The sequence below is a fragment of the Sminthopsis crassicaudata genome, chromosome 4, assembly GCF_048593235.1.
Source record: "Sminthopsis crassicaudata isolate SCR6 chromosome 4, ASM4859323v1, whole genome shotgun sequence".
Lineage (NCBI taxonomy): Eukaryota > Metazoa > Chordata > Mammalia > Dasyuromorphia > Dasyuridae > Sminthopsis > Sminthopsis crassicaudata.
This window is the reverse complement of record NC_133620.1, coordinates 387,113,350-387,139,741: the sequence shown is the minus strand read 5'-3', so window position 1 is coordinate 387,139,741 and position 26,392 is coordinate 387,113,350. Positions and strand designations below refer to the sequence as shown.

Here is a 26,392-nt window from a genome sequence, read left to right as displayed (position 1 = left end):
TTCCAGCAATTTTTATCAAGTAGGGAATTTATTAAATTTTTTTTTTGGTTTATTGCACTTTTGGATTATTGAATTTCATTGTTTCCGAGTCTCCCCTGTTAGACTATTTTATTACATCTTTATTTTTTAATCACTACCAAAGAGTTTTGATGACTGTTGCTTTATAATAATATGAGGTCAGAATTTTTCATTTTTGACTCAATTCATTATTTTCCTTGATATTCTAGAACTTTTGTTTCTCTAAATGTATTGTTATTGAGTTTTAGTGTTCTTTTGAGAATAATTGGTATAGTATTAAGACTGTAATTTACTTTGATAGTTTATATTGCCATGGCTTAGCCAAGACTATTGAATACTATATTCCTTCATTAGTTATGATATTCTTTATTTCTTTAAGGAAATACTTGGTAATTGAATCACCTTTTCCTCTTGCCCTCCTGTTTTTGTCTGAATTTAGAAGATTTTTATAACTTTTCATGACTGAGAGGCAATTGTTCTCTGACATCTTCCTCTTCCCTATGCCTCCAATTTATTTTATTCCTAGTCCACATCACCTGTGTCAGCAAAGGCTGCCTGGCAAACCCTTACGATATTATGATCCACAGCTTTGGAGGCTCTTGGGGAATTGACTTTTCCCTTAACAGTTTATTCTTTATCCCTGTTGTCCAGAAGGTAAAAATTCCTGTGGATTCGATGGAGGCTACCTTCCAACCCAACTAGACACAGGGGTTGTTTTTATATTTCACTTTTATGTTTCTAACCTTGACATGTTTATATTTTACTGAGACCATACCTCCATTCTGGAATTTTTCATCCAGTCTTCTTTGGTTGTCCCAGGAGGACCAATGTTCTGCCTGAACTTTTTATTTTTATCTGCTCTACAATTACCCTGAGCTGCTCTTTTATCTCATTTGTGGAGAGCTTGAAATTTTTCTACCTACCTCTGCCTTCTTTCAAGAATGCTCTCCCATATTTGCATCTCCCCACCAAATATAGAAATCAAAGGACAATTCAGTTTATTAAAACCCTAGTAGTCAAAGTCTTATGAAGTCATTAGAGTTTTCTTCCTTTTTGCTCCTTCATTAAGAAATATATCTTCCATATTAAATTTTTCTTGGCATTTTGGCTAGACCTCTATTCTTTGTATTTTATATGATTTAGATAGTGACATACCTCAGGTGATTTGGTCTTATACTCTCTTGGAGCTTTGTAGTAATATAAGAACAGGGAAGAATTTGCCAAATATTGGGATCCTTGGAGTAAACACTTGGCACAAGTCAGAGTACCATAAGCAATGTAATACTAAAAAGTGAGATTAAATTGCTGTGAAAGAGGAGGATTATTCCTCAGGGAGGAAGTACATTGGATAATTAGACTAGTTCATCAAAGGAATCCTTTCAATAAGGTTTACCAAGATTTGAACAAATTATTCCAGAAAATTCCATGTTATTCCTATTGAAGAAATGCATCAGCTGGACCAGACATGCTAAATACATGGGCCAGTAACATTTATGAGTGCAGCCTGAACCAAATTAATATTTATCTAGAAAATTGTTAATAACATACATAATATTAATTTTAAAATTAAATCAACATGCAGCCAAAGGATTCCTTACATACAGATTAGGAACTTCCATTTCTATTGGATTTTGACCCTACTGGGCTAAGTGAGAGTCTCAGAGGTAGATTCAGAACAAGTTGAATAGTAATTTACAAAGAATATATATATATATATTTTTTTTTTTGCATGTCTTATATTTTTTAAATTTATTTTTAAATTTTTAAATTAATTTTATAATGATAACATTTTTTGACAGTACATATGCATAGATAATTTTTTTTTACAACATTATCCTTTGCACTTCCTTCTGTTCCGAATTTTCCCCTCCTTCCCTCCCCCCTCTCCCCTAGATGGCAGTCATTCCCATACATATTAAATATGGTATAGTATATCCTAGATACAATATATGTGTGCAGAACCTAATGTTGTTGTTGTTGAAAAGGAAGAATTGGATTCAGTAGGTAAAAATAACCTGGAAAGAAAAACAAAAATGCAAACAGTTTACACTCATTTCCCAGTGTTCCTTCTCTGGGTGTAGCTGATTCTGTCCATCATTGATCACTTGAATCTAAGTTAAATCTTCGTACAAAGAATATTCATTTGTGGTTCTATGTCAACTTGGAAAGAATGAAAACCTCAAAACTCTCTAGTATTTGTGCTTTGTGCTGCTTCACATTTTTATCAATGGTTTGGATGTAGTCAAAGAAATTGAGAGGGATATTCAACATGTTACATTTCAGAGGTAGCATTCAAAAATTTTGATGGCCCACTGTCTGAATTGAAATTTAATAGGGTTAAAAACAGTTTTATACACTTGGCTTAAAGATGAGTGTAGGATAGTTAACAGTTACTGTAAAAAAAGATCTGATGCCCAGAAAGGGTTAGTGATATGCTTAAGAGCACAGGTGGGTTTCAAAGTAAACTAGCGCAAAGGCTCTTTCCATTGTGCTATTTTTGCTCTTTGAAGATAGGTACAATATATATTATTTTTCTGTATTTTCTGATAAGGAAATAGGCTCAAAGAGATAAAGTGAGGATGCCAAAGGCTGAGTTGAACCTGTATTGAGTGTTCTTTCCTTTATATATTAATTTCACCTTCATTGTCTCAGTTATAGAATTAATGTTTCTCTATATACAACCATGTGTAAATAATTATAATTTTATATAATTCAGGTTGTAAGAATGGCAAAAGTGGTAAAAGCAGCTTTAAAAAATAAAATTTTAGGTGGCAGGCAAGTGGCTTAGTGGATAGACTGCTGGGTATGGCATTAGGAAGACTTGTGTTTAGATCACGCTCAGAGACTGATGGTGTGACCCTGGGCAAGTAAACCTCTATCTGCCTCAGGATCCTTAATCTGTAAACATTTATTAAATACCTACTATATTCCAGGCACTATGCTAATAAGCACTGGGTATATGAAATGAGTCAAAATACAGTATCTGCCTTTAAGGATTTTACACTTTAATTTGTAACATGGGTATCATTATTGTATCTACCCTATTGTTGTGAGGATCACAAGAGGTAATTCTAGTATCTATTTGCAAACTCATTACTTGAATGGGTGCTAAATAAATTTTGTTTGCTTCTTCCCTTCAAATAAGAATGATATAGTATTTTAAAATTTAGGTACCACTCTATGTACATTTTTAAATTTAAGTCTTATAACATTACTTCTATCATTTTCAATCTCCATTTGATGTTAAATTTTCTTTTAGATTTCTCAGTAACTGTAGTCATGAAGTAGTTTCCATGGCTTATTGAAAGAAAAACTCTGGGGTGAACTAGATGAGCATTGATAGAGAAGTTTTCTAAAAGGAAGAACTTTAAAATTGAAATCACATCATACATTAAGGAAAGCTTTGATTGTGTTAAAAATGTGGAAATTATTGATTGGGGACTTGAAAATAGATTCCTTTTGAAAATAGTATAATTCAACAGAAGATTGAAGTATTTTTTTTTAAAATGTACAAAAAGTGTTTGAGAGATAAATATTTTTAAAAAGTGTTTGAGAGAGAAATATAGTCATGCAGAATAGCTTTTGGAATCAATAGGCTGAATTTATATGTTTTTTAAAAAAATAATTAAAAAATAAAAGCTATACTTAAGATTTGAGGTTTCATATATGGCACTCTTGTTTTATTTTTTAGAGAATATGTTGATCAATTGTTTTAAATTATTTTTTATACACCCCCCCTTTTAAAAGAAAAAATTCCTTTTAGAAATTGGGAGAAATTATGTGAATAAAATGGTAATTGTTATTGGAAGCTTTGTCCTTGAAACATTTTTTTTTAAAAATATGCTGTTAAAAGCATATTTTAAAGCGTCTATTTTGTGTATTAAATGTAGTAGTGACTATGCTTAACTTTTAACACTATTAAATAGTACAACGAAATGCTTGTGCCAATGATCATTATTAATTTGTCCTTTTATTTTAGGTGAAGATTCAATCCAAGAATAATTCTTTATTTCTTTACCTAAGGAGTTCATTAAAAAAAAAAAAAAAAAAAAAAAAAAAAGAATATAAATGTTACTGAGGTGTTGAAAATACTGGTAAGTATCTGTGTTTGTAAGTATTTGTGTTATGTGTTTGTTGAATAGAATGTTAGTGGACCCTACTGAGATTTTGATGAGGGGAATTGGACTATGCAATGCCACATGTAGATGTTTTCAGTAATATTTGAAACAAAAGGGGGACCTCCTGAAGCATTCAAAGGGTTAATCACTCAGTATAAGAAGTCCCCTCCCCAAATTGTTTGTTTTAAGTCAGACACTATAACAGCCTTAAAAGACTAAGGCTTCACAAGCTAAAGCTATAAAAAGGGTAAAATTGGAATGGAGGGAGTGTATTTAATAGTCATTGGAAACTTTTCTCTCAAAGCTTAAATTGGAACTTTCGTCACCATCAGCTTATATTTTCCCCTTGTTAAAGTTCTTCCCTCACTTGGGAAGGTGTTTAAGTTGAGAAGTATGATAGATTTGTGATGGTTTGTTTTGGGTAAATGTGCTTGTTTAAACCTTTTTTGAGTATTGTGAACTCCCAAGATTCAACTATGAAGTCCTGTCATACAGTGATAGGACTGTAACTAGTTACAGTCCTAGTTAACGATGTGATATTTATTGGAAAAAGTCATTTGTGAAGTAGAAAACCTGAAAGTCCTGGTACAGATTTAAAAAAAAATGTATAGAAATCAACCAAAGAAAGCAGCTATGTGTTGCAATGGATAAATTACCAGCCCTGAAGTCAGGAGGACCTGAATTCAAATCTGGTCTCAGACACTTAACAAGCTGTGTGACCCTGGGCAAGTCAGTTAACCCCAGCTGCCTCTGCAAATTAAAAAAAAAAGAGAGAGAGAGAGAGAGAGAGAACCAGAGGTTCAGAGAGAATCACAGACAAGTAGGCAGGCAAGCTCATAGAAGTAACATGCTAAATTTAGTACATATTTTTAAACAATAAAAAACTGAAAATAATGAGATTTGTGTTTTCAGATACAACAATTTAATGCTCTCTGTATTTGAAGATGCCCTTGTTTGTTGGTATCTTTCAAGTTAAAATTAGTATTTATTTATAAATTACATTTTTAGAAAAATTTTAAAAAATAATGTATATTCACATTCCTCATAATTTTAAGGTAGGAGTAGGTGGAAATAATGAATCACAGATTTTTAAAATATGGGGAAAAGATATAAATTGTAGGCAGCCCTAGAATGTTAGTAGAATAGTATTTGCTTGAACTTTTCTGGTCATTTCCAGAAAAATATATGAACATTTAACACTTCTATTTATTTTTGGAATTGTAATTTAAGCTATGTATATATTTTAGTGAATTTGATCCATTTTGCTGTTGATATTAGATATCTCCATACTAAAATAAATCTATAATCTTTTTCCTTATGTCTTGTGAAATCTTGTTTTTTATTTCCATTCTTTTTAATGACCCATTTTATTTCTGAATTTTACCATTTTTTACTCTTTATTTGAATTTCCTTTTTTTCCCCTTTTTTTCTTTACCATGTTATTTGCCCTAATGTGATAATCTTGCTACTTTGCTTCTAATTTTGATCTAGTTATAATGTTACAGATCAAATTGGTGCAGCTCTCACTACTGAAAACCTCTGCTTTTCCTTGAAATAGGAAAAACCTTCAGGTGTTTAGCTTAGCCATTCCATGTTTTAAAGTCCCCCCCTTTTGAGAAGTAACTCTTCTTTTGGTCTGTGTGGGTTACAATATGGCTTTCTTTTTTGAATAAAGAAAGTCGAGATGAGGAGAAAGGAGGAGTGTCGGTTTAGTTATTAGTAAGAATGGTATGTAGGCAGGAGTAATTCTTCAAATGGAGATTTCAGGGAGGAGTTCAACACTTAGAGGAAGTGGCCTTAGAGGATGAGGCACCGTCAGAAAGGGAGAGCTCCTGGGGTGCAGGTGAAGTCAGCAGTAGCCTAGAGACTGAGCTGGGTGTGAGCATGACAGATATGGGTACTTTCTCAAAGGTTCTTGTAGGAACTCACCATCAAAACTCATTCTTCAGAGTAGAATGACAAGTGGTAGAGGGTGGACTGACAGGATGAGAAAGAAAGCTATTAGGGAGTGAAGAAGTAATAAACTTGTTTGTAAAAGAATATCAAAGGAGGAAAATGCGAAAAATCTGCAAAGATTTTTTTTATAGAAGACTTTCAGCATATTTGTAACTCCTAAATGTGCTTTTAGTGGAAGATGATTGCTTGGTTATCCATCATTCTCATAGAGTTTGGCCCAGCCCAAAAAACTGTCCATTTTGGTACTCAGTTGCAATTTTCTGATAATGGCTATATTCCATGTTTGAAAGCTCAATAGCAACAGTCATAAATTTGCATAAAAATGCAAACTCAGACACTTATCTTTTTTAGCTTATTCTAAATTTTGTAATGAAATGAGAAACTCATAGGCATTTCAGCAACTAATAAAAGCCATCACAGGAGGATATTCATTAAGAATATACACTTTTTCCTTTATTATAAGGGATGGCTCTCTTTAGGGAAGAGGAGGACTATATTGGGAAATGAAAGTTATATAAAAACAAAATATTAATAAAAAGAAAATAAAATTTTATGAATAAAAATGCACTTTAAAAAGTATCTACCAATTTTCATACGGTAGAAACTTAATAAATCCTTTAGTCATTTGGGTTTTTTTTTTTTTTTAATTCATGAACTAAAGATATTCCTGAGTGAGATATTAGAGAAGAAATGGGCTTTCACATATTCTGCAGTGAACTACATTTTTTCCATTTTTCCCTTTCCTTTTTCCTTTCCCCTTTTTCCCCCCCTTTCCTTTTCCCTCTTTCCCTTTTTTCTTCCTTTTCCCCTTTTCTTCCCCCTTTTCCCTTCTTTTCCTTTTTTCTTTCTCCTTTCTCTTTTTTCTCCTTTCTTCTTCCTCTTTTCTTCCTTTCCTCTTTTTTCCATTCCTTTCCATTCCTTTCTTTTTTGAAATTGACTAAAAGATATAGATAATATAAAATTTGATTCAATTGAGCAAAATACCACCTTAAAGGTTCTCTTCCAACAAAATATCTTCTATAAGTTCATCAAAATCATTCAAGGTTTTAAAAAAGATTGTATTAATAAGCCTTTTCAGTGACCCTCTGATCTGAAACATCATGTAAGGCATAAAAAAGAGAGCTGCATATGATATCCAAAAATGTTAGTTGTTAGTGACTAATTCCCAGTGATTCGCAAGATCTTCCAGTTGTTCCTATTTGCATATCACATTTGCATCAAGCCCCATAATATTTTAGGGCCTCTTAGAAGAGATCCATAACTAAGAGTTTGACCTGATCAATCATCCTTCTGGATGAATAGCCTATAGAGCTATTTATCCATGTCTATATAGTATCTGGGACAGAAAGCACAAATAGATAATTATTTGATCCTGGAGTTGAATAGGAGGGAAAGTGGGTGGAATTGCCTTCCAGAATGGTAAAACCCCATTAGTAATTACAAGTTTTTCCTAAAACAAAAGTTATCCTTTTAATAGCAGAGTTCACTGGTGATACCGGTAGATAGAGTGCTGGGCCTAAAGTCAGATAGAATTGAGTTCAAATTTGTCTCAGACACTTAATAGCTGTGTGACCTTGGACAGGTCATGGGATCTTTACCTTAATTTCTAAAGTTGCATAATGGGAATAATAGTAGCATCTACCTTAGAATTTTTATGGGGATCAGATGAGATTTATTTGTTAAAAAAAAAAATGCAGGACCTGACACATAGTAAGTACTATATAAATATTTAATCTTTTCTCTTCCCTCCCCCCCCCCCCCAAAATTGTGATTGTTCTTGTCTGGTTATGGGACATAGAATATAAATGTCTCAGAAAAATTGAAATTGAGTACCCAATGGAAAGTGTTTTGGACTGGGCCAAATTCAGACCCATACCCTATTAGCTTAAGTTAGATTTTTGGAATGAAATGAAACATTTGCAGATATTTCTGCAACTAACAAAAGTTAATTTACTTATCTATCACAGATTATTATGCATTTTTTTCCTTTATTATAAAGAACAGCTCTCTGTAGGGAAAAGGAAGGATATATTGGTAAATGAAAGTAAAGTAAAAACAAAAAGTATTAATAAAAAATAAAAATAAAAATTTTTATGAATAAAAATGAACTTTTAAAAAGTAGCTATTCATTTACAATTTCAGCTTTCTACTAGCATCTTCTTTATATGTTTTCCAATCTGAAGATTTTCTTTCTGTTGTCCTTCATATTTATTCCATTTACTTCCAAGTGTCAGTTATTTTTTTAGCTTCTTCAATACTGTCAGTTCTATTTCAGGTGTGTTTCTGTTATGTCATTACTCTTTTATAAAAACTTCATTAATCTAATTTAAATTTTTCCTAATATTTTTATATTGTGATTAAATTTTTAAAAAATTTTTCATAGCTCAGTCATGAGCAGCGACAGTAATTCACTGGCACGTGAATTCCTGACTGATGTTAATCGGCTTTGTAACGCGGTGGTCCAGCGGACTGAGTCCAAAGAGGAGGAAGAAGAGGAGACTCATATGGCAGCACTTGGACAATATCTTGTCCAAGGTCGTGGCTTTATTTTGCTTACAAAGCTAAACATTCTCATTGATCAGGTAATGGTTTTCAAACCAAACATTTTCATAAATGTGTGGTAATTAAAGAAAATGTACCCAGAGTGTCTTTAAGATAACGTCTATCCTTTACTGAAAAACATTCCTAAAAGATTTTGGGGATAAGATTCTAATATTTGTGATTTCTCCAGGGTATTCTGCAGTTTTCACATCTTATATTATTTAACCTCAGTTGTGATAGTGATGTATATTGATATATTTAATAAATGTACATAAAAAGGATAATTTTTTTGCATTATGAACCTTGCTTTATACTCACAAATGTATATATTTTAAGAAATATATAAACTTATAAGCTAATTTTAATGGTATTAGAAAATTTTATGTTTTAAGAAAATAACAAATACCTCACTTATATTGTGTACATTCAGATTTTAATGTATAGTTGTGTGTGGCAGAAGATTTTCCCATATAAGCTTGTTTCACAATAACATTATTAATAAGCCTCATCATAATTTTGTGGAACTTTTCTTATTATTTATTATTTACTCAGTTCCTTATTTTTAACATTCCCATTAGAATAAAGACTTTATCTTCATTTTTAATAATAACTTTCTATCTTTCAAAATACATGCAAAGATAGTTTTCAGCATTCATCCTTGCAAAACTATGTGTTCTATATATTTCTCCCTCCCTTCCCACTTCCCTCCTAGACAGCAAGTAATTCAATATAATATAAACATATTCAACTTATTCTAAACATATTTCCACATTTATCATGCTGCACAAGAAAAATCAGATAAAAAAATGAGAGAAAAAACAAGCATAGCTTCATATTTTTACAGAAAGTTAATGTAAGTTAGGTGAGATATGACGACTATGGTACTATTTATCATAGAAGTACTAAATTTTTTTAAACCTGGAAAGGACCTTGGAATTTATCTGATTTAAATTCCTCTCTTTTACAAGTGAGGAATGAATCTTAGGTTCAAAGAGATGACTTGATTTGTCCAAGGTCACATTTAAATTTAGTTTCTCTTTTTTTAATAAAATAGTTTTTAAAAGTTATTCATGTGAAAAAAATCTCTTAAACTATTATTTCCTTGCAACTATTTTATGTAATCAAATAATTATAATATTTCTTTTGCTAAAAAATAAATTCCAAATCAAATAACTTAATTCTTTTAAAAAATACTTCCAAACTATATTTTATCAGTAAAAATAGGGGAATCTTTTATGTGTAGCATTTATACTAAAATCTCTAAAAAGTACAAGACAAAGAAGAACTGTTTTTGGTGTGATTTTTAAAACTCTAAAACCAGTAGCTAACATTATTTGCAATGAATGAATGTAAAAGCATCCAAGGTCATATTCTAATTTAATGAATTAAAGAAAGTTATTCATGTGAAAAAATAAAACTCAAACTATTTCCTTGCCACTATTTTATGTAATCAAATGATTTTAGTATTTCTTTTGCTAAAAGAGAAATTGCAAATTAAATAACTTCACTCTTTTAAAAATAATAGTCCCAAACTACAGTAAAAATAGGAGAATCTTTATGTACAACATTTATTTATGCTGAAATCTCTAAAAAGTGCAAAGAAGAACCATTTTAGTGTGATTTTTCTCTAAAACCAGTAGCTACCATTATTTGCAATGAATGACGATAAAAGCATTTACTATGTACAAAAATATTTATTGTTGTGTTAAGCGATGGCAGCACAAATGGAAAAAGTGGGGCATCTCTGCTTTCATTAACTTAATTTCAAGTAAACATAGAAGACAAAATATAGGAGCTTCAGCTAAAAGCTTCCCCAATAAATATGAAATGAAGAAAAGGATGCAGTTATTTGAAATAGTTCTAGATATGCCAGTAATAGCAATATAATGAGAAAAATTAAAGGAATAAATATTGTCTAAAAGTAGAAAAAATTAGCCCTATTTGTAGACAGTATGGTGTTTTAATGAAAATCTCAGAATCAGCAATAAAATAAGATAACAAGTTAAGTAAAGTAGCAGGATATGAAAAAATTCACAAAATCATTAATATTTATGCTTAGCAACCATAAAATCCAAGAGGAAATCACAGAAAGAGAAGTCCTATTTAACATGACTACAAAATACATAAAATATCTGGAAGATAGTAGATTGACACTCAGAAGTTGACACAATAACGAAAGTACCTTGAGGGAACTTTGAAAGATCCTTTAAAAAACCTGCAAGCAATAAAAAGCAAAGATTACACCTTATACTTTTTGCATAATGATTTAGCTAGTCAAATCGGACAAAAAGAATTAAAGCCCAACTTCCCGAAATTAAGTGAGCTATTGTAGAACAGTAGACAGAACGAACTCGTCTATGTGGCAAAACAGATGATTTTACAATAGAGGTGAAAAGCCTAATCGAACTTAATGATAGCTGGTTGTCCAAAAAAACAAATTTACTATTACAAAACACTCAAAATTACTTAAATAATTGGAGCATTTTCATTTCTCCTGTTTGACCAATAAGTATAATAAAAATCATGATCCTAAATGCAAATAAAAATTGTGACACCTAAAAGATTATTGCTGTACTAGTGAAACTAATAGAGGAGGAAGTACTTTATAGAGTGAGGCAAAGTAATAACAGAATTCGCTGAACAAAAGGTCTTTAATCTTAGGGATATAATGAAAAATATAGCACTGAAAAGAGAAATAACACTTTCTGACTTTATTACTTCATTTTTACTTTATAAAATAACTGAAGTAAAAATAATTTTGTAAAGTAAAATTATTTGGATTGAGAAATTTAAAACTATATCAGTTGAATAGTTCAGATTAGCAAAAATAAAAAATAACTGAATATAACACAGTGTTAATAAACCTGAGAACATAAACTATTTGAGGAACTCCATGAGTGACAAAAACTACTAGAAAAACTGGAAAGCAGTTTTGTAGACATTGGTTTTAAACCTACATTTTGTACCATATGTTCCAGTAAGCTCAAAATGGAGATGTGGCTTAAATACACTATAAAAAATTAGAGCTTAAGATGAGGAACCTTTTACAACTTATCCGTCTCTATGTCTCAGGTCTTTTCCCCTCTCCAGTCCATCCTACATGCTGCTGCCTGTGATTTTCTTAAATGCCAGTGACTTCCTCTTGCCTCAAAAATCAATACAAATATCTACATATAACTTTTAAAGTCCTTCACAACCTGAGTTTGATTTACCTTTCCAGTGTTGCATATTAATTCTCTTCCTGTACTGTCCACTCCAGTGAAATTAACTTTGTTTTTGTTCTTCACATGTAGTGTCCAATACTTCATGTTGTGGGTCTTTGCACTGGTTATCCTGCATCTCTAAAATACACATTGTTCCTTTGACTCACAAAATCTATGAAGGAAGGCTTCAAGAGAGCTCATATGAGCTTGTTCTCTGTATGAAACCTCTCCTGATTCTTCCAGTTGCTAGTCCTTGCTTCAAAATACCTTGTACTCAACTACTTTGTGTTTATTCTTTTTATTTATTCTATGTGGCTATGATTTGTTTTTTTCCCTCTATTATAAAGTACATGCCAGTAAGAATTGATTTCTCTTTGGATTTGTTATATCCAACACTTAGCATTGTTCTTGACACAATTAAAATGAAAGATAGAGAGGATCACAAAAAATAAAATAAATAATTTGTTATATGAAAAAAAAAAAAAGCATAAACAAAAGCTAGAATAAATTTTTCTGAAAAAGGAATTATTAGACCCTGAAAAGGATCTAATATCCAAAATATGTAGGAAATGAATACATATATTTAAGACCAAGAGCCATTCTCCAATGGCTATGTAGTCAAGATATGGACACACTCTTCTAAAAAAAAAAAAAGAAGAAAAGGAAAACAATTAATAATCAGAAGAAAAATTGCTCCAAATCACAAATAATTTCAATAATACAATTTGAAGAAACTGTTTGACTTCACACTATGCATATGAGCAAAAATGAAGAAGTCACTGGATGAACTATAAGAAGAGAGACACTAATAATACCCACAGTTAGAACTATTGCGGAAAAAAAATTGGAATTAAGTTTAAAAAATAACTAAAATGTCCATGTTCTTTGAGTCAGCAATCCCTAGACAGGCATGTATTCCAAGGAAATCAAAAATAGGATCAATAAAACAACAAATTATTTATAGCATTAATTTTTATGGTTGCAAGAATTAAAAAATAAGCAGGTACCCATTGATTGGAAATGCTAAACAAATTGTGATATATAAATGTAATAGAATATTACTGTACTGTAGCAAATAATGAATATAAGGAATTCAGATTATCATGGGAAGACTAAATAACAACAGAATCTTCAAGCAGGACATTTGTATACACAGTGACTATCATTGTAAGGGAGAGAACAATAAAATTAAACTAAACACTGTATAATTATAATGACTCAAGTTGGCCCCAATAAACTGAATTTAGATGACTTATTTTTCTTTCTTTGTTGCCAAGGGAAAGTGGGGGGTGAGGGTTTGGGAACAGAATGTACTTTTAGGCATGATCAATGTTTTGGGTGATATTGATTAGCTGCTTTTGTTGCCTTTTAAAATCTTTATTATTTTAATTGACAGTTTCACTATTGTGAATTTTTCTTAAAGGATTGACTCATTGGGTAATATTTTGGGAAGTATATATTTGGAAAAAAATGTGAAGTTATAATACATAGTGTTGATTAGAATTTACATATATTAAATGAGAGAACTTAAATTAGACAATTTTTAAGCTTTAATTATTCTAATTATGATGACAACTTCTTTCTCCTTTGCTGGATCCTCTTCCACATCATGCCCTCTAACTGTAGGTGTCCCTTAGGTTCTCTCATAGGCTCTCTTCTTTTCTCCCTCTATACAAGTAGATCATTTTATCACATTGTATAGATTTCCATTCATGTCTTCCTTTCCTGCTCCAATTTCAATGAGACTTCAGTCTCACATCTCCATCTGCCTTTCACACATTTCTAATTGGATGTCTAGTAGACATCTTAAATTCAGCATGTCCAAAATAGAATTCATTATTTTTCTCCTTAAACTGTCCCCTTCCTACTTTCTCTACTACAGTAGAAAATATGATTCTCTCATTTCCTCAGGCTCACAATCTAGGAGATTCTGTACCCTTCATTCTCTATCACCCTTTCGTATAAACTTTGTTGACAAAAGCCTGTTTATTTCGCCTTTGCAATATCTCTCAAATATACCCCGTTTTCATTCACTTACCACTCTGTTGTAAATCCTTATCATCTTTGTTTCTATAAAGCTAATACAATGAATAAATAAATAATAAAAAGAAAAAATTAGATATATTCTTAACATTAATACTTTTAAGTTTTAAAATTTATTTTGAACTTAAGTACAAAATAAGAAAAAAACCATTTTGCTATATACACAGCAGAACATAAAAGAGGATTCAATATAATGCACTAAATTTCCATTTCAAGAAAACCTATATAATAAATACTTCACAACGTTTTCAAAGCTGCCCAGCTTTTTTTTACTTCCTTGTAGATTTTCTTTTGTTTTCTGTTGTGCACTTTTTTACTTTATTTTCCCTGCTTTGGCACCTCCTCCCCCAAGAAAGCCACAATTAAATGCAGATATACATACACATAACATACATACATGCATATACACACATGAATAGCTAAACATACATATATATTAAATAATACTTGCATATTTATGTTCTCTGTTTCTCAAGAGGTGAATAACATTTTATTTCATAAATTCAAGTCTCTTCTTGTTTTTCTAAGTCAATCAGCACATCATTTCCTATACACAGCAATATCCCAACCCAATTATATTCCAAGAGATTGTCTATAAAAGTTCTTTCCCTAATTTTCTGCCTTCTGTTCTTGGCTGCATAGATTTTATTTATATAAGAAATTTTTTACTTAAAATAATCAAAGTTGTCCATTTTATTCTTCAATAATGCTCCCATCTTATAATATGGTTTAAGATCTGATACCATTAAATCTATTCCCTTTTTCATCTTTTTTTCTCTTGGTTTCTTTGAACTTCCTGATCTTTTGTTCTTCTAAATGAAGTTCATTATTATTTTTTCCAAATTATTAAGATAATTTAAAAAATAATTTAATTGGCATGGCATTGCATAAATAAATTAATAAGGTAAAATTATCTTTTAAAATTATATTGGCTTTACCTACCAATGAACAATAAATATTACTTCAGTTATTTAGATCTAACTTTATTTATATAAAATGTATTTTATATTTATATTTATATAGTGCCTGTATCTGTTTTGGGAGTTATATTGTCAAGTATTTTATACTGTCTGGTTATTTTAAATGGTCTAAAACAATATTGACTAATATGGATGACAGTATCATTTTCTTGTTTTTCTCTTTTGATTAAATGTATTTTAACTTTAACCTTGTCTGAAATCATGATTTCTTACCCTTTTTATATAAAAATATTTTAATATAAATTTTTATATAATAAATTCTATTCCTGACCTTTATTTTATGTTTGTATGTATGTCTCATTTTATAGCATTCCCTGAAGACAAAATGTTATTGAATTCAAATATTTTCTGATCAATTTCCACTGTATGGGTAAATTCATCCCATTCAATTCTAAGCAAATTATTTGTATATTTTTCTCCTTTTTTTCCCTCCCTATTCTTCTCACCCTATTCCTATCCCTCTTTACTCCTCTGCTTTATTTAACCTTCTACTTGCCCTCCTATTCCTCAAATTCCTCATTCCTCCAAGAATCCTTTCCTTATCCTCTTCTCCCATCCTATCTGCTTGCATTGTTATTTTGAATTTATAACTTTTACACCCTTATTATATAGCTCATATATTATACTCTCATTTATACATATATATATTATGTGAACATATATATATATATAAATAAAATTTCCCTCTTTAATCCAGTCTTGATGAGAATAAGTTTCAGCAATATCTGCCCTCTCCCTACCAAGTCAATATTTTCATATAAAAGAAGAAGAAAATTTGACCTTATTGAGTCCTTTATAATTGATCCTTAATGTTTATATTTCTCTTGGATCTCATTTTCCTTCATGTTCTGTTGTTTTTGTCAAAAATACCTGAAAAGCCTTTCAGTTTGTTAAATATCCACTTTCTTTCTTTCAGGATCATATTTAACGTTGTTGGGTAAGTTAGTTTCAGAAGAGATCAAATTTGAGGTAGGGAAGAGAACTTGGTGGGAAGGAAGAAATAAGGAAAAGGGAGAGGAAAGAATATTTCAGGTAGTAATTGGCTTCTGTCATGGGAGCGCTAGAGAGGCATACACAGTGTAGTCAGGATACATTGATGAGTTGCCTGTTTTCCTTTTGTAAAATAAGACCTAACTGGCAAGCTGGAGAACAGCTTGCCTACATTATGACTTCACAGGGACTTGAGGTTTCTGAAAATTCTGTGTTATATTTTACCATGTCCTCTAGTTCTTAGTCTCCTTAGTTTTTTACCAGACCTCAAATCAGGTAGAATTTCACAGAATTTCATATCAGGAATTGTCATAGATTTGGAGGCTGCTTTTTGCTTTTTAAGGGTTTAGGTATATTTCTTAGTGAGCTCTAGTTCAAAGTGTATGAGGCATTCATGAATATATCCTTTTCATTGGTGATTTGCAAGTATTAATGACTCTTTTGGAAATTTTTGTTCTCAAGGGCCCAGAATTTAAAGTTTTGTTGGGTTGAGGAATTGAAGATTTTTGCTTATTACTAAAAAAAAAAAAAAAAAAAAAAACAAAAACAAAAAAACAAAAAAAAACCCCCAACAATTTATACATATCCAATAAATTCTTCAGTTTCACTTTGAATTGGAGGAAAATTGCTTAGTAATTAGGAGTTGTCCTCTTGGCAAATAGTAGATTGTTGGTTGTGTAATCACTCGTTGGAGATGTTATAGTAAAGATTTTTGATTAAGTTATAGTTTGGTTCAAGGTTCCTTCTTCCCTTGAGATTCCATGAAGGTATTCTTATGACGTTAACTCATATTATTCTTATAGATTCAATCTTAGGGGTTCCAAGAGTTCAGCAGTGTTATTCACATAATAAGCTTTAATTTAATTCACAATGGTAGTTATGGTCCTTATTGACAAATAATATTATCTTACTATTATTTATTCATGACTTATACCTTACATTCTTCAGAAAAAGATTCAAAGTGGAAATATTTGTTTGACACTTATTAAAAAAGTATTTAATTCTTGAGTTTTTTTTATTGCATGAATGTGATAAACCTTTTCTCATTTACGTGATGTTATTGGTCTACGTAGTTAGCAGGGCTTAGTTAATTTTTAATTTTCACCTAATGAATTCTACCATTGGTGAGGAATTCTTTTGGCTTGTTACGTGGCAATATCTGATGTTTGTGAAAAACACCAGCAGGAATGTGCTAAATAAGTTTTTTGCCTTCTCAATATGGTTTATAAAAGGCTTTCTTGGAGTGGTGTTCAACAAACAGTACAGCTATCTTGGATGGATTTAAATTGAAAGATTTGAGAGAGTTCATTTCTCTTCCACGATAGCTGGAAAGAAAGACTTTTTTGGGGCTTACTTAAAGAAATTAAGGAATGATATTTCTGAGGGGTGTTTTCATAAAACTTCATAACTTGAAGAATTCTTCTGTTTCTGATACAGGCACTGACATGTAGAGAAGAACTTCTTACCTTACTTTTATCCCTCCTTCCACTAGTATGGAAGATACCTGTTCAAGAAGAAAAAGCAATAGGTATGTTTCTTTTTTTTGTTAAACCACTTATGTTCAAAGTTCCTGTTAAGATCATTATTTCTGTATGAATGCTTATCCAAAAAAACAAAAAACACCAAGAAGATATTCTAAATAGGTTTGTAAATACAATTATTTTTTGTTTAACATGATGAGAGTTTTTCCTTTTGTGATAAATAGATTTCCCCTTGGACAAGAAAAGTCCATTGAGACTACTTAAAATCAGTATAAGTTTAAAGAACACTTAAGTAAATTAGAAAACATAGTGAAAATGCTTTAGATGAAATAAGTAAATCTAGATGTGTGTATGACATGGGCCAATGGAAGAAGCAGTTTTTGAAAAGAGAAATCAGAGATCCTTATACTCTTTTAAATATTGTTTTTTCTAACTCATGACTTAGAGAAGCTTTTACTTGAATTACAGATGAATTTACTTGTATAATCTGTACACTTTACTTTTAAAGGATTTATGTGCATTAATATTGTTTTAGTTCTGGAAATAAAAAACTCCGAAGACTGAGATGTTTTTTTTTTTTTTTTTTTGATTTTTGGAAAATCTTTCAAGTACAGATTTTGTGGTAACTGAATAGAAATTTTATATTTAATTTTTAAGTTGCCCAACAATTTTCCACTTTCTTCCTCAGTGAATTATGTGTCTCTTTATGAGTATCTCAAGTATTTTAAGTGTTCTTGTACCATTATATCTTAAGTGTGCTAATTTTGTATATAGTAAGCCAATAAATGATTGTTGATTGATTGACACTAGTTGTTTTTAGCCCATAACATGAGTTCTAGAGATAACCTTTTACTCATTGATATGCTAACTTTTGATTTAAAAAAATAAATTAAAAAGACCTGTACACAAATAATTGCTAACTGGAATACTTATCTGTTAACTACTATTCCAGTTGTGAATTAGTCTTACTGCATTTTTTAACCTGTCTTAGGTTTGTCAGGCTCCAAATTTGCTGCTTTCCAACCTTTTTCTTCTGGAAAAAAAGTCAGTCTTTTATTTTCTGATTTATGTTTCTTTCCAAATTACAACTGAAATTCAAGTAAGAAAGTTTTTTTTAAAAAAGTTATATTAAAAGTGACTTACAAAAGAAAGGCTGTTAATTTTTTGGTTTTTATATGTTTTAAGTGTTTGGCAAATCTCAATGCTTCATATACATATCATCTATTAATAAACTCATTATTGTGGAGAGAGATGGAAGTGCTATGTTTAAAGAGTATGATAAATAATTATTGAAGTCTTATGTTGAGCATTTAGTATTATAGATGTTAAATGACTATACAGAGTATGTAAATATTTAAACAGTAAAATTTTTAGATGACATATTTCTAAATAAAACATAGGGAGCCTAAAAAATGGAAGAAAACTACTAGGGCTGAAAAATAGTAAATATAAATCAACAAAAAATTCATCTTCATTTGGCTTTGGAATATAGTATCTAATTTTAAAATTGGACATAAATATCCCTTTTCATATGTCCCGAACCCAGCTGGTGTTTGGGCAGAATTTGTTTCAAAAGCTTGTATGACTAGTAGTAGTCAGCCCAAGATATAAAATGTATGGGGGGGGGCAGCTAGGTGGCGCAGTGGATAGAGCACCAGCCCTGAATTCAGATGGACCCGAGTTCAAATCTGGTCTCAGACACTTAACACTTCCTAGCTGTGTGACCCTGGGCAAGTCACTTAACCCCAGCCTCAAAAAAAAAAAAAAAAAAAAAAAAAAGTAAAAAATGTATGGGAAATAAATCTTTAAGTTTTTTTTTAGAAATTTCTGTAGAATTCTGTGATTTAAAGAAACTCACCACGTAACGTCACTTAACCCCAGCCTCAAAAAAAAAAAAAAAAAAAAAAAGTAAAAAATGTATGGGAAATAAATCTTTAAGTTTTTTTTAGAAATTTCTGTAGAATTCTGTGATTTAAAGAAACTCACCACGTAAGTTTACTTTTATAGATGATTTAGTGTGACTAGAAAATATTTAAATTTAAGGTTATTTTGCATCTTTTTCCTTCCATTAGATTTTAATCTGCCATTCTCAGCTGATATTATCTGGACCAAAGAAACAAATTCAAGTTCACTAAGATATACTCAGGAAAAAATACATTTAGAAGGAAGTACCCAAACTGGTCAGGTTAGCACAAAAGCAAGTATATCTCGAAAAAGTAGACGTCATCGTAAACCCACCCATCGCTATGCTGTAAGGGATGAAAGAAAATCTCAACTGTCCACCTCAGATTCAGAAGCCAATTCTGACGAAAAAAGCATAGCAATGATTAAGCACAGGCGATCCAATCTACTGCAATGTTTTTTATCATCTTCACCTAAAGAACACCAACCTCTATCCAGAGAGACACTGAGACCTGATACTATGACATTAGAACATCCTCCCCCAATTATTCCAAGACATGAAGCAAACAGTGAAATACTAAATGAATCAGCTGCCTCTTCTATTATTAGCAATATGAACAACTCTCCATTTGACTTATGCCATGTTTTGTTGTCTCTGTTAGAAAAAATATGTAAGTTTGATATTACCTTGAATCACAATTCCGCTCTGGCAGCCAGTGTAGTGCCCACATTAACTGAATTCTTAGCAAGCTTTGGGGACTGTTGTAGTCTTAGTGGTAATTTGGAAAGTGAAGTAGTTTCTACAGGTTGGAAAGAAGAACCCATAGCTTTGATTCAAAGAATGCTCTTTAGAACTGTGTTACATCTTATGTCAGTAGATATAAACACTGCAGAGACTATGCCAGAAAGTCTTAGAAAAAATTTAATTGATTTACTTAGGGCAGCTTTAAAAATTAGAGCTTGTTTGGAAAAACAATCTGATCCTTTTGCACCAAGGCCAAAGAAAACACTACAAGAAGTTCAGGATGATTTTGTATTTTCAAGGTATCGTCATAGATCCCTTCTTCTGCCTGAACTTCTGGAAGGGGTTCTGCAGATTTTAATTTGTTGCCTTCAAAGTGCAGCTTCAAATCCTTTTTATTTCAGTCAAGCCATGGACTTGGTTCAAGAATTTATTCAGCATCATGGATTTAAATTATTTGAAACATCAATTCTTCAGATGGAATGGTTGGTTTCAAGAAACGAAGTTTCCATTGGGGCTTCAGAACATTTGAAAACATTAATAAATAGTGTTATGAAAATAATCAGCACTGTCAAAAAAGTGAAATCTGAGCAACTTCATCAGTCAGTGTGTACAAGAAAGAGACATAGACGATGTGAATATTCTCACTTTATGCATCATCATCGAGATCTTTCAGGTCTTTTAGTTTCTGCTTTCAAAAACCAGGTTTCCAAAAATCCATTTGAAGAGATGGCAGATGGAGAAGTTTATTATCCTGAACGGTGCTGTTGTATTGCAGTATGTGCTCACCAGTGCTTATGTTTATTAAAAAAAGTTTCATTGAACACTACTTGTGTCCAGATTCTATCAGGGGTTAATAATGTTGGAATATGCTGTTGTATGGATCCCAAATCTGTAATCATTCCATTGCTTCATGCTTTTAAATTGCCAAAGTTAAAACATTTTCAACAGCCCATATTGAACATCCTTAACAAACTCATTTTGGATCAATTAGGAGGAGGAGAGATATCTCAAAAGACTAAATACACAACTTGTAATATTTGTACTTTTGACCAGGATCAGCTAGCTCAATTAGAAGAGATAATGCACACACACTCATGTAAAGCCGATTTTGCTTCAGCTTTATCTAGTCCATCCTATAAATTTCAAGGAATACTGCCTAGTAGTGGATCTGAAGACCTCTTATGGAAATGGGATGCTTTAGAGGCTTATCAAAGCCTTGTTTTTGAAGATGACAGATTACACAGTGTACATATTGCAAGTCATATTTGCAATTTAATCCAGAAAGGCAATGCAGTTGTTCAATGGAAATTGTATAATTACATATTTAATCCTGTGTTCCAAAGAGGAGTTGAATTAGCACATCATTCTCGACAGCTAGGTGTTACTTCATCATGTACTCATGCATATAACTACCATAGCCAGTGTTTGCCTCTAGAAGTACTTCAGATTTATCTACAGACTCTGCCTACATTGTTGAAATCCAGGTTTGTATATATTTTTTCTTATTGGCATAATTTCAGTCTTCTGTTAGCTGACTGGCTTAAATTACTGGACCTAATAATAACTGGACCTAATAACCTAGTATTAGGTTATTAATAACCTAATAACCTCAGTAAATGTAATTTACTAATGAGGACACAATAGTATATCAGCATTTATGTCAGTAAATGTCAACTCAGTAGAATATCATCATTTATGTCAGTAAATGTTCCTCTATGGAAAATAAAGGTGACATTACACTTCCTCTACTCTTTTTTTTTTTGGGGGGGGAGAACAAGCTCAAAATTACACAGTGTTTAGTTCATTTTTTTGTGTTTTCTTTTACATTGTATAAATTGTTTTACATTGTTGCTTGCTTTTTTTCTAGACTCTTGCTTTTTTTCAGTTCATATAAATCTACTCATTTTTCTCTGTATTCAACATTTTTATAGTGTAGCAATATGCCATTATATTCTTGTATTATAATTTGTTTAGCCATTTCTCAGTCATCAGTTCCCTATTTTGTTTATTGTTCTTTGCCACCTTAAAAACAAACAGTATTTAATTTAAAAAGGTAAGCTTACAATTAAATTTTCTATCATTTAACAACATTAGCAGTTTTTGAATTATAAAAACTCAAATGATTCATATGTACAGTCATATCCCAGGGATAGAAATACCACAGTTGATGACTCACTGTAAGAAGAAGTAGCCTATGTTAGAGTTATTAATTCATTTAGATTGGCATCCTAGCACACAGTTAAGAATTCTTTTACTCAGGAAATTGAAATATTGATAAGAGGGTGGAGTAAATAATTTAGGAATATGGAAAACTTTGGTGTGGGGGGGGAGTGTAAATCAGGGCTGATAGAATGCTACAATGAAGCATCATCTAAGAAGAAAGGGCACTAGGATATAAAAAAAGAAGTATGGAAAGGGAGATAGGAAAGTATCAAAGATAAATTTTGAGTACTTACAAAATGATTTCTAGCACAAGCTTGACGTCCATGAAATAGGGTTAGAAAATTTCCTTTTCCTTGTTATTTCATGGTCAACTAGGATCCAGAACTCAAGTTAATGTCATTCATATTATAGCTAAACTTTATTATGAACTGGACTTTTGTGGGCTACTCTAGGTAGTTTTAACACCATTTCAAATTTCTATGAGAGGAAAAAAGTGTTTCCAATTCCAAACAACCAATTTCTAAGTACTCTTTTTGAACATAGTTCATTGGTATTTGGAGCTACCAGTATAAAGTTTGGGTTCCTTAATACCTTCAATTTTGGAGTGGGCTCTTTTAGTCAGTAGGGTAATTCCTTTTAATTTCTAATCAACTTTTTTTTTTGTTGTTGTTATTCAAAAGATATCACTTCAGAAGGCTAGTCTTAAAATCAGGAACATTTGGGTTCCAACCCTTCTACTTGTAGACCTTTAATTTTTTAGTGACCAAGGAAATTTTCTAAAACCAAAAGTTGCAGATAAGATTTCATTTTATGTCAGTGGGAGTTCCCTACGAGAAGTTATCCACTTATATCTCCCTTAATTTAGGAGTATTGGATATATATAGATAATTCTAGATAATTATTTAATATATCAGTGCTTCAAAAATATATATTTATAATTATATGGGATGAGTGTTCCTAATGGTACTGATACAGCTTAATAGATGTTTTTTGAAATTCCCTGTGGTCAGCCTCATGGTAAAACTCCCTAGAGAGTTTTACCACTAGTTTTACCACTAGTACTTAGACAAATTATAAGTTCATCATTGGGTCCAATTTTGAAACCTTTCTGGGTCTACAAGAGCTTTGATTTGGTAAAAATCCAGTAACACCAATATGGCAAGTTGACTAATACATGTTAAATATGTTAAAGTATATGTTAAATACAATGTATGTATACATGTCCATACAGTTATTTTGTTGTACAAAAAGACATCACTTAATTTTACAAAATAATAATATATATAGTGTATCTAAAATTTTGAGAATATTTCAAAATAATGAACAACTTGCTAAATTAGGATATATTTATTTAGTCTTCTGATTATATTGATCTAAATATGGTATATGCATAAAGACAAACATATACAGAAACTTTAATTGCTGATGTTTTCATGGTGCATCTTTGCTAATTGCTGTGAAATCTTATATTTTTGTAAAATTTTTAAAAACTGGGGAAGAAATCATTTTATATTTTGGGGGAAATATTTTTAAACTATATACCAATTTGAATTAATTTGATTAGTCATCTGTATGCTAAGGATAATAATGAGCACAATAATTTCATTTGCATAGGGAATTCTTAAATAAGAGAACTTCCTTGACCATTGCAGATTGGTAGTTTCTCTGCAACTTAGAGTCTTAGTATCAGTGTTCAATAAGAACATAAGTATTTGATTTTATTTTATATCATCATACCAAGTTTTCAGCTCCTTACTCCAAAGTTTGAATGTAAGTAGTCTTCTAGCAGTAGGAAGTTAAAAGACATGCCTAGAATCAAACAATCCAATGTGTCAGAGGTGATACTCTGAACCCAAGTCTTCCTTATTCTAAACCAGCTCTCTCTTCATTGTATAACACTGTCTCTTTTGGACACTATAGATCATAGTTTACATGTGAATACAATACTCAGCACTTTAAAGAAAATGGTATTTGAGATCTAGGTTGCTTAGTTGTTTGTTTGTTTTTTAGTCTGTAATGGTACTTCTTTGTATTTTAATTATTTTTCCCTTTTAAGAATATTTTTATTCTATAAAATGTTTTTTTAAATTGTTCATTCAGTAAGCAATAACAAGGTAGTTATTTAGAATGAAATGTGTAATTTAGTGTGGAAACATGGAATTTTGCATATGTAACATTTTTGTGTATACTTTCTTTTCATAGGGTTATAAGAGACTTATTTCTAAGTTGTAATGGAGTAAATCAAATGATTGAATTAAATTACTTAGATGGTATTCGAAATCATTCCCTAAAAGCATTTGAAACTCTAATAACCAGCTTTGGAGAGCAGCAGAAAGATGAAGTGATTCCAGAAATCGATGGAATAGACCATGAAAAGAAGATTTCATCTTTAGTAACTTCTTCACTTAAGCAGCAAGTATGCTCAGACTCTTCTCAAAGTCTTAGCAAATTTTATGCTGGCCTTAAAGAAATTTGTCCGAAGAAACAGAAGACTATTGGTCAGGATATACATATCAATATGATAAATCTATTCCTCTGTGTGGCATTTTTGTGTGTTAGTAAAGAAGCTGAATGTGATCGGGACTCCACCAATGATTCAGAAGATACTTCTGGCTATGATAGTACAGCTAGTGAGCCTCTAAGTCGTATGCTACCATATTTATCTCCAGAGATACTTATCTTACCTTCTCCAGAACATATCCACAGGGCAGCAGACATTTGGTCCATGTGTCGTTGGATCTATATGTTGAATTCAGTTTTTCAGAAACAGTTTCACAAACTTGGAGGTTTCCAAGTGTGTTATAAGTTAATAATTATGATAATTCAAAAATTTTCGAGGGACAAAGAAGAACAAAGAAAAGAGAAAGGTCTTTTTCATGTAAATGAAAACAAAGATTTAGAGAAAAATTTTCAATCTGAAATGGCAGTGAATGAGGATGCATTACGTTTAAGTGTCAATAGTGAGTTAAGTCCTTTAGTGTCAGATAATTTAGAGGAGAATACTAAAAGTTTAGGTCAACTAGATTCACAGAAAATTATTTCTGAACCTTTAAGTGTAAGACAAATCTCAGCTTCTGTAGCAGCTCTTGAACCTAAAGTATCTTCAAGTCAAGAACATGAGTGTACACTTCAAAGTATAAGACTATTAGAAGCTCTTCTGACTATTTGTCTTCACAGTACAAAGACTAAAGATCAACAAAAGATGGAAGCAGAATTACCTAACCAGGTAACAACCAATTTTTTTTCAGTTATTTTGCCATGTAATCTTAAGAAAAATAATTTTATGAAAAACAGTTTTATGAAAATTCCCTTTCTTCTGGGTATTAATTGACAGTTATCAAGTATGTGCTATATACATAGCATTGTGTTTGGCACTGTGGAGCAGAGTAAGAGATGTAAAATATAGTTTTTTTGCTCTCAAAAATGTAAATACAGATAGAAAAGCTTATCATATATATGTACATGATTCGGAAATCTAGCAATCAGTCCCAGCATTTCTCTTGACCTGTAGTTTCTCTTGACTTCATATTGCCTATTGGGAATTTCATACTGGATGTCCCCATAGATATCTTAAATTCATCCTGTCCAAAAGGGAATTAATTATTTTTTTCCTAATTCTCCTTGTACTGGGGACACTGTATTCTCCCAGGCTCATGACTTAGGTATCATCATTTCTTATTCTCTCTCACTGTACTCTGACATCCTATCTCTTGACAAGTTCTGTCCATTTTATATTTGTAACATCTCTTTACTATTTATCCTCTTCTCTGACGCTGCCATCACCCTGGTATAGATTCTTATACCTGGACTATTGCAGTTGATCTCCCTTATACCTGGACTGTTGCAGTTGATCTCCTTGCTTCGATTTTCCCCCCACTTCAGTCCATCTTCTACTCAGCTATCAAATTAATTAAAGCATATCATCATGTCGTCTCCTGTTTAGTAAATTACAGTGACTTTTGCCTTTGGTATCAAATGTGAAATTATCAGTTTGGGTTTTAAAGACTTGTATAAACTATCCCTTCTCCCTGATCTTCTTATCCCACACCCCCTACAGTGAGTTCTGTGATCCTGGGATCTGGCCTGCTTGAAGTTTTTCAAACAAATGATATTTCTTAACTTCAGGCATTTTCACTAGATGTATCTATGTCTGGAATTCTCTCCCTTGTTAGCTGAGTTTGTCCCTTGTTAACTCTGCCTCCTGGATTTAAGTTCCACCTAAAATCTGATCACCCTTTGTACATAGTTATCT

At 31.4% G+C, this 26,392-nt stretch overlaps 1 protein-coding gene across 4 annotated transcripts in view; it reads left to right on the top strand.

Moving 5' to 3' along the window:
- LYST (lysosomal trafficking regulator) overlaps positions 1-26,392 on the top strand; it is a 190,755-nt gene that overhangs the window by 21,945 nt on the left and 142,418 nt on the right. For all 4 annotated transcript variants that reach the window (XR_012481323.1, XM_074262462.1, XM_074262463.1 and 1 more), the window contains exons 2-6: positions 3,998-4,112; positions 8,476-8,674; positions 17,287-17,377; positions 19,403-21,461; positions 24,343-25,366. Coding sequence is in view for 3 of the 4 variants with exons in the window: in XM_074262462.1 (XP_074118563.1) it covers positions 8,483-8,674; positions 17,287-17,377; positions 19,403-21,461; positions 24,343-25,366 (3,366 nt within the window). In the remaining variant the exon portion in view is untranslated. The remainder of the gene's footprint in view (positions 1-3,997; positions 4,113-8,475; positions 8,675-17,286; positions 17,378-19,402; positions 21,462-24,342; positions 25,367-26,392) is intronic.